Source organism: Leucopleurus acutus (assembly GCF_964270905.1).
Source record: "Leucopleurus acutus genome assembly, chromosome: 2".
In the NCBI taxonomy this organism is placed as follows: domain Eukaryota; kingdom Metazoa; phylum Chordata; class Mammalia; order Artiodactyla; family Delphinidae; genus Leucopleurus; species Leucopleurus acutus.
Genome location: NC_139143.1, coordinates 89,465,924 through 89,483,457, shown reverse-complemented (window position 1 = coordinate 89,483,457; position 17,534 = coordinate 89,465,924). Strand labels below are relative to the sequence as shown.

Sequence of the window (17,534 nt, the reverse complement as noted above, 5' to 3'; positions counted from 1 at the left end):
AACCACTGCGCCACCAGGGAAGCCCACATTTAGGTTTTTAAACCATTTTGAGTTTATTTTTGTGTATGGTGTTAGGGAGTCTTCCAATTTCATTCTTTTACATGTAGCTGTCCAGTTTTCCCAGCACCACTTATTGAAGACACTGTCTTTTCTCCATTGTATATTCATGCCTCTTTTTATCAAAGATAAGGTGACCATATGTGAATGGGTTTATCTCTGGGCTTTCTATCCTGTCCATTGATTTATATTTCTGTTTTAGTGCTAGTACCATACTGTCTTGGCTACTGTAGCTTTGTAGTATAGTCTGAAGTCAGGAAGCTTGATTCCTCCAGCTCCGTTTTTCTTTCTCAAGATTGCTTTGGCTATTCGAGGTCTTTTGTGTTTCCATACAGATTGTCAAATTTTTTGTTCTAGCTCTGTGAAAAATGCAATTGATAGTTTGATAGGGATTGCATTGACTCTATAGATTGCTTTGGGTAGTACAGTCATTTTCACAATGTTGATTCTTCCAATCCAAGAACATGGTATATTTCTCCATCTGTTTATATCATTTTTAATTTCTTTCATCAGTGTCTTATAGTTTTCTGCATACAGGTGTTTTGTCTCAAGTAGGTTTATTCCTAGGTATTTTATTCTTTTTGTTGCAATGGTAAATAGGAGTGTTTCCTTAATTTCTCTTTCAGATTTTTCATCATTAGTATATAGGAACACAAGAGATTTCTGTGCATTAATTTTGTATCCTGCTACTTTACCAAATTCATTGATTAGCTCTAGTAGTTTTCTGGTAGCACCTTTAGGATGCTCTATGTATAGTATCATGTCATCTCCAAACAGTGACAATTTTACTTCTTCATTTCCAATTTGGATTCTTTTTATTTCTTTTTCTTCTCTGATTGCTGTGGCTAAAACTTCTAGAACTATGTTGAATAACAGTGGTGAGAGTAGGCAACCTTGTCTTGTTTCTGATCTTAATGGAAAATGTTTCAATTTTTCAACATTGAGAACAATGTTGGCTGTGGGTTTGTCATGTATGGCCTTTATTATGTTGAGGTAAGTTCCCTCAATGCCTAGTTTCTGGAGAGTTTTTATCATAAATGGATTTTGAATTTTGTTGAAAGCTTTTTCTGTATCTATTGAGATGGTCATATGGGTTTTCTCCTTCAATTTGTTAATATGGTTTATCACATTGATTGATTTGCATAGATTGAAGAATGCTTGCATTCCTGGGATAAACCCCACTTGATCATGTTGTGTGATCCTTTTAGTGTGCTGTTGGATTCTGTTGCCTAGTATTTTTTTGAGGATTTTTGCATTTATGTTCATCAGTGATATTGGCTGTAGTTTTCTTTAATTGTGACATCTCTGTCTGGTTTTGGTATCAGGGTGATGGTGGCCTCGTATAATGAATTTGGGAGTGTTCCTCCCTCTGCTACATTTTGGAAGTGTTTGAGAAGGATAGGTGTTAGCTCTTCTCAAAATATTTGATAGCATTCACCTGTGAAGCCATCCGGTCCTGGGCTTTTGTTTGTTGGAATATTTTCTTTTTTTTTAAAACATCTTTATTGGAGTATAATTGCTTTACAATGGTGTGTTAGTTTCTGCTTTATAACAAAGTGAATCAGTTATACATATACATATGTCCCCATATTTCTTCCCTCTTGCATCTCCCTCCCTCCCATCCTCCCTATCGCACCCCTCTAGGTGGTCACAAAGCACCGAGCTGATCTCCCTGTGCTATGTGGTTGCTTCCTACTAGCTATCTATTTTACGTTTGGCAGTGTATATATGTCCATGCCACTCTCTCGCTTTGTCACAGCTTACCCCTCCCCCTCCCCATATCCTCAAGTCCATTCTCTAGTAGGTCTGTGTCTTTATTCCCGCCTGGCCTCTAGGTTCTTCATGACCATTATTTTTATTATTATATTTTTTAGATTCCATATATATGTGTTAGCATACAGTATTTGTTTTTGTCTTTCTGACTTACTTCACTCTGTAAGACAGACTCTAAGTCCATCCACCTCACTACAAATAACTCAATTTCGATTCTTTTTATGGCTGAGTAATATTCCATTGTATATATGTGCCACAAATCACAGTTTCAATTTCAGCACTTGTGATTGTTCTGTATATATTTTCTATTTTTTCCAGGTTCAGTCTCGGAAGGCTGTGCTTTTCTAAAAATTTGTCCATTTCTTCCAGGTTGTCCATTTTATTGGCATATAGTTGCTTGTAGTAATCTCTCATGATCCTTTGTATTTCTGCAGTGTCAGTTGTTACTTCTTCTTTTTCATTTCTAATTCTGTTGATTCGAGTCTTCTTTTTTTCTTGATGAGTCTGGCTAATGGTTTATCAATTTCTTTATCTATTCAAAGAACCAGCTTTTAGTTTTATTGATCTTTGCTATCGTTTCCTTCATTTCTTTTTCATTTATTTCTGATCTGATCTTTATGATTTACTTTCTTCTGCTAACTTTGGGGTTTTTCTGTTCTTCTTTCTCTAATTGCTTTAGGTGTAAGATTATGTTGTTCATTTGAGATTTTTCGTGTTTCTTGCAGTAGGATTGTATTGCTATAAACTTCCCTCTTAGAACAGCTTTTGCTGCATCCCATAGGTTTTGGGTTGTCATGTTTTCATTGTCCTTTGTTTCTAGGTAATTTTGATTTTGTTTTTGATTTCTTCAGTGATCTCCTGGTTATTCTGTGTAGCCTCCATGTGTTTGTATTTTTTTTACAGTTTTTTTCCTGTAATTGTTATCTAGTCTCATAGCGCTGTTGTTGGAAAAGATACTTGATATGAATTCAATTTTCCTAAATTTACCAAGGCTTGATTTGTGACCCAAGATATGATCTATCCTGGAGAATGTTCCATGAGCATTTGAGAAGAAAGTGTATTCTGCTGTTTTTGGATACAATGTCCTATAAATATCAATTAAGTCCATCTTGTTTAAAGTGTCATTTAATGCTTGTGTTTCCTTATTTATTTTCATTTTGGTTGATCTGTCCATTGGAGAAAGTGGGGTGTTAAAGTCTCCTACTATGATTATGCTACTGTCAAATTCCCCTTTTATGGCTGTTAGCATTTGCATCATGTACTGAAGTGCTCATATGTTTGGGTGCATAAATATTTACAATTGTTATATCTTCTTCTTGGATCGATCCCTTGATCATTATGTAGTGTCCTTCTTTGTCTCTTGTAATAGTCTTTATTTTAAAGTCTATTTTGTCTGATATGAGAATTGCTACTTCACCTTTCTTTTGATTTCCATTTGCATGGAATATGTTTTTCCATTCTCTCCCTTTCAATCTGTGTGTTTCCTCAGGTCTGAAGGGGTCTCTTTAGACAGCATATATACGGGTCTTGTTTTTGTATCCATTCAGTCAGTCTGTGTCTTTTGGTTGGAGCGTTTAATCCATTTACATTTAAGGTAATTATCAATATGTATGTTCCTATTACCATTTTCTTAATTGTTTGGGGTTAGTTTTTGTAGGTCTTCTCTTCTCTTGTGTTTCCTGCCTAGAGAAGTTCCTATTACCATTTTCTTAATTGTTTGGGGTTAGTTTTTGTAGGTCTTCTCTTCTCTTGTGTTTCCTGCCTAGAGAAGTTCCTATAGTGTCTGTTGTAAAGCTGGTTTGCTGGTGCTGAATTCTCTTAGCTTTTGCTTGTCTGTAAAGGTTTTAATTTCTCCATTGAATCTGAATGAGATCCTTGCTGGGTAGAGTAACCTTGGTTGTAGGTCTTTCCCTTTTATCACTTTAAATATGTCTTGCCACTCCCTTCTGGTTTGCACGGTTTCTGCTGAAAGATCAGCTGTTAACCTTATGGGGATTCCCCTGTAAGTTATTTATTGCTTTTGCCTTGCTGCTTTTAACATTTTTTCTTTATATTTAATTTTTGATAGTTTGATTAATATGTGTCTTGGCATGTTTCTTCTTGGATTTATCCTGTATGGGACTCTCTGCACTTCCTGGACTTGATTGACTATTTCCTTTCCCATATTAGGAAAGTTTTCTTTTTTTTTTTTTAGGAAAGTTTTCAACTAATCTCTTCAGATATTTTCTCAGTCCCTTTCTTTTTCTCTTCTTCCTCTGGGACCCCTATAATTCGAATGTTGGTGCATTTAATGTTGTCTCAGAGGTCTCTGAGACTCTCCTCCATTCTTTTCATTCTTTTTCTTTATTCTGCTCTGTGGTAGTTATTTCCACTATTTTATCTTCTAAGTCACTTATCCATTCTTCTGCCTCAGTTATTCTGCTATTGATTCCTTCTAGAGAATTTTAAATTTCATTTATTGTGTTGTTAATCATTGTTTGTTTGCTCTTTAGTTCTAAGTCCTTGTTGAACGTTTCCTATATTTTCTCTATTCTATTTCCAAGATTTTGGATCATCTTTACTATCATTACTCTGAATTCTTTTTCAGGTAGACTGCCTATTTCCTCTTCATTTGTTTGGTCTGGTGGGTTTTTACCTTCTCCTTCATGTGCTGTGTATTTCTCTGTCTTCTCATTTTGCTTAACTTACTGTGTTTGGGGGTCTCCTTTTTGCAGGCTGCAGGTTTGTAGTTCCTGTTGTTATTGGTGTCTGCGCCCAGTGGGTAAGGTTCGTTCAGTGGGTTGTTTTGGCTTCCTGGTGGAAGAGACTGGTGCCTGTGTTCTGGTGGTTGAGACTGGATCTTGTCTTTCTGGTGTGCAGGACCACATCCAGTGGTGTGTTTTGTGGTATCTGTGAACTTATTATGACTTTAAGCAGCCTCTCTGATAATGAGTGGTGTTGTGTTCCTGTTTTGCTAGTTTTTTGGCATGAGGTGTCCAGCACTGGAGCTTGCTGGTCATTGGAGCTGTGTCTTAGCATTGAGATGGAGATCTCTGGGAGAGTTCTCACTGATTGATATTACAAGGGGCTGGGAGGTCTCTGGTGGTCCAATATCCTGTCCAGAGAGCTCAGGCCTGTCCGGTGTCAGGCCTGAGCTCTCCCACCTCAGAGGCTCAGGCCTGATGCCCGGTCAGAGCACCAAGACCCTTTCAGCCACATGGCTTGATGAAGAATGCTGCAACATGATGATCACATGAATGGAAGTCTCTATTTGTTTTCTATATGTCTTATGTCTCTGGTTTCCCCTCTATTCATCCATTACTGCTTTCTTTTGTTTTAAATAGATATTTTGAAGTGTGCCACTTCAATTCCCTTGTTTCTTTTATATATATTTTTGAGTTGTTTTCTTAGTTTTTCTTGGGTATTACAAACATCTCAATTTATAACTTTCTAGATTAAATTGATACTAAGAATTTCAATATTATACAAAATCTTTGCTCCATATAGCTCTATTCCTCTGCCCTTTATGTTATTCTTGTCAAAAATTTCATCTTTACACATTATAAGCACATAAATATACTTTTATAATTATTGCTTTATGCATTTGCCTTTTAAATCCAAATGAAAAGAGAGTCACAAAAATACATCTATACTGTCTTTTATATTTACCTATGTAGTTACCTTTAACATTGCTCTTTATTTATTTGTGTGTATTTGAGTTACTGTGCAATGTTCTTTCATTTCAGCCTGAAGGATTCCCTTTAGATTTTCTTGTCGGGGATGTCTAAGAGCAATGAATTCTCTCAGTTTTTGTTTTTCTGGAACTATCTTGATTTTTTCATTTTAGAAGGATAATTTTACTGAATGAGTTTTTGTTGATGATCTTTTTCTTCAAGCATTTTGAATATATCATCTCACTGCCTTCTAGACTCCATAGTTTCTGATGAGAAATCAGCTATTAATCTTATTGGAGATCCCTCATATTTGATGAGTCTCTTCTCATTACTTTCAAGATTCTCTCTTCATCTTTGACAGTTTGATTATGATGTGTTTAGGTGTGGACCTCTCTGAATTTATCCTACTTGAAGTTTGTCGAGATTCTTGCATGTATAGACAGTTTTTATCAAATTTGGGAAGTTTTAAGCCATTATTTCTTCAAATAATATTTCTGCCTTTCTCTCTTTTCCTTCTCAGACTCTCATTATGCATGTGTTAGTATGCCTTATGGTGTCCCACAGGTCTCTGAGGCTCTGTTCATTTTTCTTCATTTTTTTTTCTCTCTCTTCCTCAGATTGGTTAATCTCAACTGACCTATTTTCAAGTTTGCTGATTATTTCCTCTGGCAGCTAAAATTTGATGTTGAGCCTCATTAGTAAATTTTTCATTACAGTTATTATGCTTTCCAACTCCAGAATTTCTATGTGGTTCTTTTTTTACAAAAAATAATTTCTATGTATTGATATTCTATACTTGGCGAAAAACCATTCTCATACTTTGCTTTAGGTCTTTACGCAAGGTTTCTCTCAGTTTTTTAAACATAACATCTGACTTAAATTTCTTTGTCTATTTAAGTGCAAAGTCTGGGTTTCCTCAGGGGTAGTTTCTATTGATTGCTTCCTCCTTCCCCATCCCTGTTTATGGGTCATAATTTCCCTTTTCCCCCCCATGTCTCATAATTTTTTGTTGAAAACTGGACATTTCAAGTAGTATAATGTACAACTCTGGAAATTAGATCGTTTCCCCAGGGCTTGTTATTGTTGCTTTGTTGTTGTTGCTGTTTATTCAGTGATTTCCCTGAACTATTTTTTTAAAGTTTGTATTTATTGTCGAGTGGGCCTAACATGTTTGTTTGGTTGCTTAGAGGTCTTCTCATAACTGGGCAGATATTTTCTTAAGTACTTTACACTAATACGTCTTTCAGCTTCTGCCGAGGGCTCCGTTTGCATATTGACGTATTTTTTCAATGCTCTAGCAGGAAGTTTGTAATTCCACCTTAGCTTTGTAATTCTGCCTTAGCTTCACTCCCTGCTTGTGCCGAGCCTCTTGATCAGAAAGAGTGAAAGATCAGGGCTTTCTTTTATGGGCATGGACATAGCCCTGCACTTGAGTATGGCTTTCCAGATTCCAGGGAATACATCAGAGCTTTTCAAAGCTCTCTGTGGACTTCTCGTTCCCCTTCTTTTCCTTTAAACTCTTTTGTTCAGCCTCTTGTTTGTTATTGCCACTTCGATGGCTATAATGTTAAATAATTACCTCTGTTTGGGGAAAAGGCTGTTTTTAGGGAGTGAGCTCAGAGTCGGATCAAATAAAGACAACCCCTGTGAGTGGGTGTTTCCAGGGAACGGCCAGACAGCTCAAACACTGACAATATTTTGTGGAGCTCTAAATCTTTTCTTCTTTCAGTGGCTGCTGGCTTGCTGGCTTTCACTGCTATTTTGCATGTGAGAGTGTTGATTTTCAAGGCTACCATGGAGCTGGGGGAGGGGAGGGGAATATGGCAAGTGAAATCACCACAATTCTTGCTGTTCTTCCCAAGATTCAGTCTTTTTTTTTTTGTCTTTAAATAAACAATCCTCAGAATATTGTAGTCCTTTGGTTAATTTCTAGACTTCTGAAAAAGTTGATTTTGACAATACTTCCAGGTTTCTAGTTGTTTTTAGGGAGAGTAGATTTTCAGAAGTCCTTACTCCACCCTTCTGGAAGTTTCTCATATTGACTCTTCACCATTCCCTAGGCCCAGAGAACTCCACTGGACTTGATGAGTTCTGAGGCTTCTCTGTGGTTTCAGGTACATTTTAGAGTAGGCACTCGTGGCTGGTTAAATTTTCAATTTTCCCAGCCTCCACAGGTCCTCATCAAAATGGATCCAAACTGTCAGATTGACTCTGTAATTTACTGAAAGCTGCTCTGGACAGAAAAAGATGGCCTATAACTTCCACAATTAAGACATACCATAGGTGAAGGAACCATATAGAAGAGTCAAAAAGAAAACCTATAAAAAGGAGATGTTCTGCCTTCTAGGAAGTTAATCTGGAGAAACAGCAGTGCTGAAGCATAGAGACTCAACATGAAAAATATAGCAATGACTCATATATGTATGTATGTATGTTAGCAAATTAAATTCTCATGGTTTTACATACCTATACTGCTCAGAATTTACTATAAATTTGCCTCTTTCAACTGATTTCACACACTAAGTAGAGGACAAGGCACCCTTCATTATGATGTTTGTTTGTGGTAGTACTGATAAAGACAAGGACTTTTAAAGTCCTTTTCACTAGTATTCCTAAGAATGCTTCTTACATATCTCTATCTTCCCCCAAAGGAGTCAGGATCAGACTGGTATAGAAGAGTAGTCAAAAGCTTAGTCTAGCACACACACACATACACAGACACACCGTTCCCCAGAAAGACAGTAGGTCTTCTGGTCTAGGGAAAATGGTTTTAGTTCCTAAACCCAGGGATAGAGAAAGATTTCCCATGGGAGATAACAGACCCATTATTTGTCATCTTGTCTTCTTGAAATCCTCCAGCTGGGTGGATGTTCCCACCGCCACTTGTGGCACATTATAATCATAGAAGATAACAATTGTTACACCCACCTCCTTTTTGATGTTTTGAATAATCTTTCTAGTGCTGCCAAGGTACAACAGTGACCAATATCAAGCTCTACTCTCCCTTTCATACATTGCCTAAAATCTGGCCTCCCTCATCACACTGCCCAATGTTCTCATGCTGGTGAGTGAGGAAATAAATGACAAGTGTGCCAAGTCCAACAGAGGACAGGCAGAAGGTATTTTTGAATGCCAGCTTTCAATTCTATAAAACCACAGAATTACAAAATAGGTGCAGCTAAACTTACTTAGGGTTTTTTTTTTTCCAGTTGGGAACTAAGATATGTGTGTTTCTCCATAAGGAGCAATCAAGGTTGATCCTTCCTTAGTCTGTGTTTCAGGATATTGGGCAAACAAGCGGCTATACAATAGTGTCAGGCACTGAAGGTCTCCAAGTTGGATCTCTTTTCTGTTACATCTCTTCGTTCAGTGGTAACTGTCATTGGTGCTAAAATTCCTTTGCCCCATAGTTGTAACAATTAGAGTCTGGGGACATGATAAAAATAAGCTCTCATCACAGCATCTTAGGAGAGTCTCATCATATCTGGTAGGACATATGATACCGGCAAATGGATGCTGCCTAAAAAATTGGATATTCTGAATGCTATATAGGAAAAAAAGCATCCCCTTCTCCAACTGCAACATTTCACAGTCATCTCTCACTTTCAGTACCTTCCTTGCTGCACAAAGATCTGCACAGGGTAAAGAGGGGGTAGGATAACATTATCGGGAGAGATGGGAGGGATAAACTGGCTTCAACAGCTTTCACAGAAACAAACATTTGTCACTGAGGTCTTTGTCCATCATCTTCTGGCTTTAAGCTCTCAGTATCCTATGACCTTAGATGTGACACCATGGCACTTGTGTTCCTTCTCCAGCAATTGGAAAGGCAAAGGCAAATCCTTCTAAGACTGAAGGGACTGCAGGCTGAACCCGGGTGATTGTGTTTAATGAGGAAATGCAAGGAGGCAGAGGAGTTTCTAACAGTGCTCCTCCCCAGCCCTCCAAAGACAAAGCTGTGCTTCAGCTGGGCTAGCTGTCCTTCCATCCTGTGGGGACATGAGGTAGAGTGGGGACAGACTGGAGGTGGGAAGGATGGGAGAGAGAGAATGAATAAGAGGTGGCAGGAGGTGAAACTGTTCTGGTAGGGACAGGCCAGCACTGAATGCTTCTAACACCCACGGTGCCCATCACCTACCACATAAAGGATCCCCAGCAAATACACTCTGGTTTATAAGCTTGATCCCCAAATACCCAAGAATTTAAAGACAAGCAGGACTATGTTTTCCTGGAATGAATTGTAAAAAGAAGGTGAATAAATGAAAAGAGATTGAAAAGTGTGTTCTCAGATCCACTGAGACAAGAGAGCAACAGTCGTGCATGTGGCAGGACTGTTCACTGCCCCCCGAGGAGTGGGTTTTCTTAGTCAAATTGACACTTACCTTTGGCACCCCTCATCCTCCCCCAGACCCACCTGGTATGTTCCCTGTGGCTTTGCGATGATAGACGTCCCATCCCCAAAGGTGGTGCAGCAGCTACTGTCCTCACAGTTGGTGATGACAGTGGCGTAGTGTGAACTTTCAATCTGCATGCACTTCACCTGCCTGGTGATCCTCTGAGGACCTTCGTCTGTGGGCAAATGCAAGGGAAGCGGGTCTGATAGGATGCACACATAGGGAACATGCCTGCCAGCTGACTCTGACTGTGCTCCTGCCTCCTGGCTACCTGGACTCGAAGTCAAGATCCAGTGTTGAGAACTCACTCCATGGGGCTGGAGTACGGGCTACTCTCTATGTCAATGCAGTCATATTTCCAGAATATCTCTTAATTTAGTGTGCTCTTTTGTTCTCACCATTCTTTTTATTTTGAGAAATTGAAAACATCCGGAAAAGCACAAAATATAATTTAACTATTCATGCTCACTAATCAAAATTAACACTTGTTAATATTTTGCCATATTTGCTTCATTTTTAATATGTACATAAGAGAAAAATACAGATAAAGTTGAAGTTTACTGCTCTCCTTATCTCTGGGTTTATTCTTTTTTCTCACAATCCATTTTTATACTTTTATATAAATGTATGTATCAAAAACAACATATAGTATTTTGTGTACTTTAAATTTGCATAAGTTATATATTACTCTATGTATCATTCTACACCTGAATTTTTAACTTAACAATGTTTTGAGACATTTAGCCATCTTGATATATATGTGTGTGTGTAAATAGGTGCATGTATGTGTGCACTTCATTCCTTTTAATTGCTATATAGTACTCCTTTGTAAGCATATACCACATTTTATTTTTCTATTCCGCTGTTGATGGACATTTGTTTTCCCAATATTTTAATATTAAACTTGGTGTTGCAAGTAGCACCCCTATACCTGTTTCCTTGTTCAAATGTATAAGAGTGTCTTTCTATATATACCCAGAAGTAGAGTTAGTGTATTGTATGATATGCACATTTTCAATTTACCAGATATTTAAAAATTGCCCACCCAAGTGGCTCTTTTAATTTTCACTCTAACTAGCAGGGTGGAAAGGTTCATCTTTTTCCAGTCACTTGCCCATTTGTTGCACTTAATTTGGCAATGAAGCATTTAAACTCTGGAATTAAAGAAAAGTGAGTTGGAATAATTTTTATTTAAAAATCGTTTTTAAATTTAGCTTAGGAAGGGTGGTAGGCTTTTAGATAATATGAAAGACTCTGGTTCATTAGTAGCTGTCGCTGGCTTTTCTCTTATATCACCTTTCTGATAATGAGAATTGTCAGAAAGAATTGAAGGAGGACCTACCTGATGTCACCTATGTATGCAAATTAGATTCCTTAAGGATCAAAGGAAACAGGTCTGAGAGCTAATGTGCAGGACAGTTGAGTCATGATTATTAACTTTTAGTTGCTACCAATCCAGGCTGTAAGTTTTTAGTGGTAAAAATGGAAAAGGCACTATTATTATCCATCAGCCAACTAGAGCTGTTATCACTTCCACGTCAGCTGAGGATAAAGATCATAATAAAGGGCCTCATTTGGATTATGTGAGTACTCTTTAGTTGACGTGAATTCTTCAAAAAAATTATTTTCTTATGTGTATTTTCAAAAATCAGTGAGGTTTCTACCTATCTTATTGTAAAGACATAGAATATTGTCATCTACTTGAAAAAGAAGAGATACATGTATATGTATAACTGAATCGCTCTGCTGTACACCTGAAACTAACACAACATTGTTAATCAACTATACTCCAATATAAAAGAAAAATTTTAAAAAAAGAAAAAAAAAACTTACCTGTCTCTTGATCATCCGGAGAAATAATTTGATCTTCATAAACTTGATAAAAGGTTGTGATTCTGGTACCATCAGCATGATCCACTACCCGAGTACCATCTTTCTTTTCAATGATGATCACTTTGTCTTCTCGAGTTGTCATAACCTGAACATACAAAGGCAGAGCACCATCATTTGGTCAGGTGGTTAATCCCAAGTGTGCTTATTTTCACACCCCATTGATTACCATCAAAATCCTGGTTATTTAGAAGTAAAAGTTTTATCTCATCTACTTGATCTAATCTTTATAACAATCCTGGGAGGCAGGCAACGATATCCCCATTTTATGGATGAGGAAATTCAGGCTTAGAGAAGTTAAGAAACTTTGCTGAATGTCACTCAGCACGTGCCAGAGCTGATGCTGGACTAAGACTGTCTGACTTCAGAACTGGTGCTTCTTCCATGGTCGCACATTTGTGAGTAAAAAGTTAACATCAGGACTGATCTGACCCAGGTATGTCCAGGAAAATGGTCCCAGGTCCTGCCTCCTTGGAAACTACAGGTTTAAGATAAGCAAGGGACCACTGGTGTCTGTAGTGAGGGTTCGGATGTGGTCTGGTCTCCCCCGAGGAAGCAATGCCAGAGCTTGGATTTTGTGTGTCGGTGCAGGAGGGCAGCATGGGTGAAAGGGGTGCTAGACACAAATGATCCCAGGGAGCAATGGGCAGAGTGGTGAGAGCAAGGTTAGGAGTGAGGGACCAAACTGGGAAGATTATTAAGCCATATTAAGGACACAGTCTTTATCCCAAGGCAGGCAAATCAGTAGTGAAGGGTTTTAAGTATGTGGACTAGAGTAAGAAACACAGAAAATATTCATTTAGCCCTAGCAAGTACTTCAGTCTGAAAGAGCACTCAGACCTTTGTATCCTGTAGCTAAATGGTTCACCAGAGAAGCTCTAAACCCCCAGCTGTGTGTGTGTGTGTGTGTGTGTGTGTGTGTGTGTGTGTGTGTGAAGATGTGGCAGGCATGGAGATGCATAGCCCAGATCTTCCTTGAAGACAGGATTTGCTCCCCAGCTGTGTGGAGTGAAGTTGGCAAACAGCCTCCAGTTGTCAGCTCTTCCAGCATCTGCCTCAGCTGCAGAGAAATGCTTTGCCTGACTCACATTGCTCCAGGTGACCTTGGTCCAGTGACTGAGTGAGGCAGGAGTACACCGATATGGTTCCTGCTCCCAGACTTGGGACATTGGGACATTGGGACATTGCCCCTTATTGGGACAGATGACACTGGCTTCTGAGCTCCTGCCAGTTAACCAAGGCTTTGTGGGGTCTGCGTCACAGCTCAGCTTCTCCTCTGTCCAATCCTGCTTTCTCCCCATTCCTTTCACAAATGGTGTCCCTTATAAATATCTTGTACCACAACCTTCATTTCAGTGTTTGCTTCTGGAGACCCCAACTGTCAACAATGTATTAAAATTATATAATGCACATATTTAAATCATTGAGTGTTTTCTAACTTATACTGTCCTAACTGTAAGGGACACAATTTGCACTGAAGTGTCCAGATGGATATGAGAGTGAGTTTGCTAGCTATATTTTGACTCAAGTGTCTAGGGCTTTTGTGAGTAGGTCATAATTACATTTTTATCTTTTTATAGTAGGCAGAAATCACTATAAGAGAGAAGTGCACACTGATCATTATTTTAAGTTCTTATCTTTGGCACTCTCAGCCAGTGGTAGATATAGATATGTGTATCTGTCTATCTATATCTGTCTGTCTATCTATCTATCTATCTATCGAATGTGTATAACAAGAAATACTGCTGTAGAATGCAGTGACTGAGAGCATGGACTCTGCAGTTAAGCTGCCTGAGTTCAAATTCTGGTTCCACAGCTGGCTGAGTGATTTAGGCAAGTTGCTTCCCTTCTCTCGGCCCTAGTTTCCTTATCTGCAAAATGGAGCCAACACTAGTATTCCTCAGAGATGTTATACGGATTAAATGAGATAATGCTGGTAAAGTAATTCACACTTAATTGGTCATCAAGTTAGCAATGATAAATACTAGCTCTTTAACTCATTTATTTATTTTGGCTGTGGCACATAGCTTGTGGGATCTTAGCTTCTCAACCAGGGATCGAACTTGGGCCCTTGGCAGTGAAAGTGCAGAGTCCTAACCACTGGACCGCTAGGGAATTCCCTATCTAGTTTAGATATTCACAAATTATTATTTAGAATTATTCCAACATTTTATAACACCACATAACATTGACATTTTCTGATCACCATAGGGTAAGATAATCATTATTTTTAGAGGTGGCAAGAACACAATAGAAAGAATATTTACTGAACACCTGATGGTGCTAAATCTGGTATTAATCTTCCCAACTATTTTAGGTAATGACTATTATTTCTATTTTAGGAGTAAAGATACTAGATTAGAAACATCCAAAGTCATATATCTAGTAAGAAGTGTGACTTGGGGTTCAAAACCATGACTGCCTCACAGCAAGGTCAGTGGCACTCCTCTAAAATGTGATACTTCATGTCAGATATCATGAAAACACACATCCATTCTCAATTTTGTTTCATATGATCATTGCCCCTTATTTGCATAATAGTTAAGCATATGAGACCTAGAATACAACCTGGGGTCCACATTCTGAATCTACCACCTGCTGTGTGATCTTGGAAAAATTATTTAGCCTGTCTGTAGCTTAGTTGTCTCATATGTAAAATGGAAACAATAGTTTATTGTGAGAATTAAACAAGTTAGGATGTGGAAAACACCAAGAACAGTGACTGGCACACAGTGAGTGCTCAATAAATATTATTACTATTGTTGTGATTGCTATTTGACTGTTGGGTGTCTATGCTTGAATCCAGGCTCCTGGATCTTGGTTTGTGCTTCTATAATGGTGCTAGGTATCAGTAAAGGAAATTGAGTGTCATTAACTAAGAAATATTAATCAAATTTGCATATTAAGCCAAATAATCTGTATCAGGGCTGAATTAAAGTGAGTCATTTGAAGTCACCAAAAAAAAACTATCCTGAGATGATATGTATCTTGAGTCTCACAACAGAGAACTAGCAAACAATGTAAGAGATTATGAAACTATTTCAGAAGTAGGCTGAAGAAGAAAGGAAAACGCATTTGGTTAGATAAAGGAAGTTATCTCAATAGCAAGCAGACATTTTGCTTTCGACTATCAGCATGTGGTTGTAAACAAGTGCTGGAAGTCCAGAAACCAGAAATAAGGCATGCAGGAAATTCTTTGTCTTGTTAGATTTAGAGGGTGCTGCAAAGCTCCACATAAGATATTAGAGGAATAGCTGTGGAATGGAAAGAGCCCAGTTTTTAGTCCCAACAACTGGTTCTAAACCTGGCTCCAGCACTTCCTGGTCACATTACTTAACTTGCTGAGGCCCAGCTTCCTCATCTGTATAATATACACTGGTGTTAGGCCTGAATGAGAGAATGTATGCAAAACCCCTAACAGAAAGCCTATAGAAAACGCTACTGTGCATCCCAGGGGTTTCAATTTCACATCTGCTTGACAGATAAACAAAACCGTTATTTACTATACCACTCATTTGTCACTTTTTCTTAAGTTATAAATAAAATCTTTCTTATAGTTGTTTTGTGGTGGTGTTGAATGTTTGAGTTATTTCATGTGGGCATCTCATTAAATATACCATAAATTATTTGAAGTCAAGGATCATGAACAAATTTCTATAATTCATGTCAGGTACACACAAAAAGTAGGAATAAATCAGAGCCCCTCACTTCTAGAAGATAAGACATATAAACAAATACATCCAACAGAAAGAAATATAGGATATCATTAATCATATGTCTTAAAAGTGGAATAGAAAATTCATGATTTGTCTCTCACTTCAAGAATTGATATTTCATGATACACTACACTGGTCAAATGAACCGCACAATATTTTTAGATTTGGAAAGATGGATCCATCCATTCATCCATACATCCATTACTTAACAAACAGTTACTGAAAATTTATTATTTGACAGGTATTCCTCCATGTGTTGTTTCAGAACCCTAACAATTTAGAAAAATTTGTAATATATAATAGTTTGCCATACCGTTCCATCGACAGGATCTGTGGCTTTAAAGGATAAAAGTGGGGCCAAGTCTGCTATTCTTTCTAATCCTTTGGTGCCAATCCGATTTCCTTGAGGTGTAGTTGTAAACCAGGTGCCTAAGTGAACCTCCACAGGAGTTACTGTTTGAATTGTTTCTGGGGGAGGTTCATGGCTTTCATTTTTATGTGCCATTGATGACTGATTTTTCTGACTTTTTCCTGTGGAAGTTCAAGTAAAATCAAATACAACAAATCAACTATACTCCAACAAAAATTTTAAAATTTAAAAAAAATTTAAAAAAATCAAATGCAACAATATAACTATATCACATATAGAATTATTCATTAAGTTTTAATACAGTGTAGGTTACCTCAGACACAGAGAAATTCTAAGTGGTATTCATCAATTATACTATTTCTCAAGAAGCAAAAATTTCAGGTTATGAATATCTAAATCTTGGTACTTGAACCTTGGCTGGATTCCCATCACCTCCCACAAAACATACATGTGCATACACAGCTCACTCTCCATGGCACAATACCCATTCTTGTCAATTTCTGTACACTTTTAGGTCTTGCTTACATCTCCCTAGATTCCAGATTTGGGGTCCTGTACCCTGGTTTTCAAAGCCTCTATTTTCTCCTGTGTATCTCTGAAATTTTTAGAATCCTTTTTTTGACTTATTATATTCTAGTATAATAGAGTATAATTTTAACTCTTCATTCCTCTGATTTTGTCTTTTTTTTTTCAGTCACAGGAAACATCTTTCTTCGGCCCTGGATCTGGAGAACATTACCAATCAAGCATATCCTTGGCCTCTCATATGGAGAGGATTTGTACAGTTTAATTACTACATTGATAATCATCTGATACACATCCCCCTCTCAACCCCTCCCCACCCCCATTCAATTAGAACAGGAAGATAGAACTGAAGAAACCCTCATGGAACCCTGTAAATATTATCTCAATCCCTCTACCTCTGGAGTAAAGGTAGATTTACTCCATTTGTATGAATAATAATGAGTAATCTCATTATTACTTGCCAGGCAAAATTTGCCAGTGTTGCCAAGCCTCGATGATGAAGTAAACTCAGACTGAGAAAAAAATTGCAAAAAATATAGTAAAGGATTGTTGCCTCCAGGAAGATCCTTTAGATTCAGACCATGAAATGTGGATCTTGGTGTAAGATGCAGACTCAACTAATTGGGGGAACCAAAGAAGACAGATATATTTAGCTAAGCCTTTCCATTGCCCTAAGATTTAATTTGGACCTATTTGTATTTCCAGAGCATTAAAAGAGAACTGAAAGATAGACCTGTAGAAATTATTTAGAATGAAGCTCAGAGGGCCAATGTGACAGAAGTAATGAAAGAGAGGTAAAAGCTCTCTAATACACATTTAATTGGAATTCTCGAAGAAGAAGAGAAAGAAATGGATGATAAACAATATTTGAAAAGATAATATTGAGAAAGTTCCACAAGGAATGAAAGATACTAATTTACAGATTCAAGAAGCCCAATGTGGGGCTTCCCTGGTGGCGCAGTGGTTGAGAGTCCGCCTGCCGATGCAGGGGACACTGGTTCGTGCCCCGATCTGGGAGGATCCCACATGCCTCGGAGCGGCTGGGCCCGTGAGCCATGGCCGCTGAGCCTGTGCTCCGCAACAGAAGAGGCCACAACAGTGAGAGGCCCAAGTACTGGAAAAAAAAAAAAGAAGCCCAATGTATTCCCACTTGGAT

At 38.0% G+C, this 17,534-nt stretch overlaps 1 protein-coding gene across 1 annotated transcript in view; it reads right to left on the bottom strand.

The window, feature by feature from the left end:
* The window catches only part of SPAG17 (sperm associated antigen 17), a gene marked incomplete at both ends in the record, with an annotated part of 215,536 nt that overhangs the window by 50,065 nt on the left and 147,937 nt on the right, over positions 1 to 17,534 (bottom strand). The window contains 3 exon segments of the mRNA XM_082833052.1: positions 9,898 to 10,052; positions 11,711 to 11,855; positions 15,797 to 16,014. Coding sequence (XP_082689178.1) covers positions 9,898 to 10,052; positions 11,711 to 11,855; positions 15,797 to 16,014 — 518 coding nt within the window.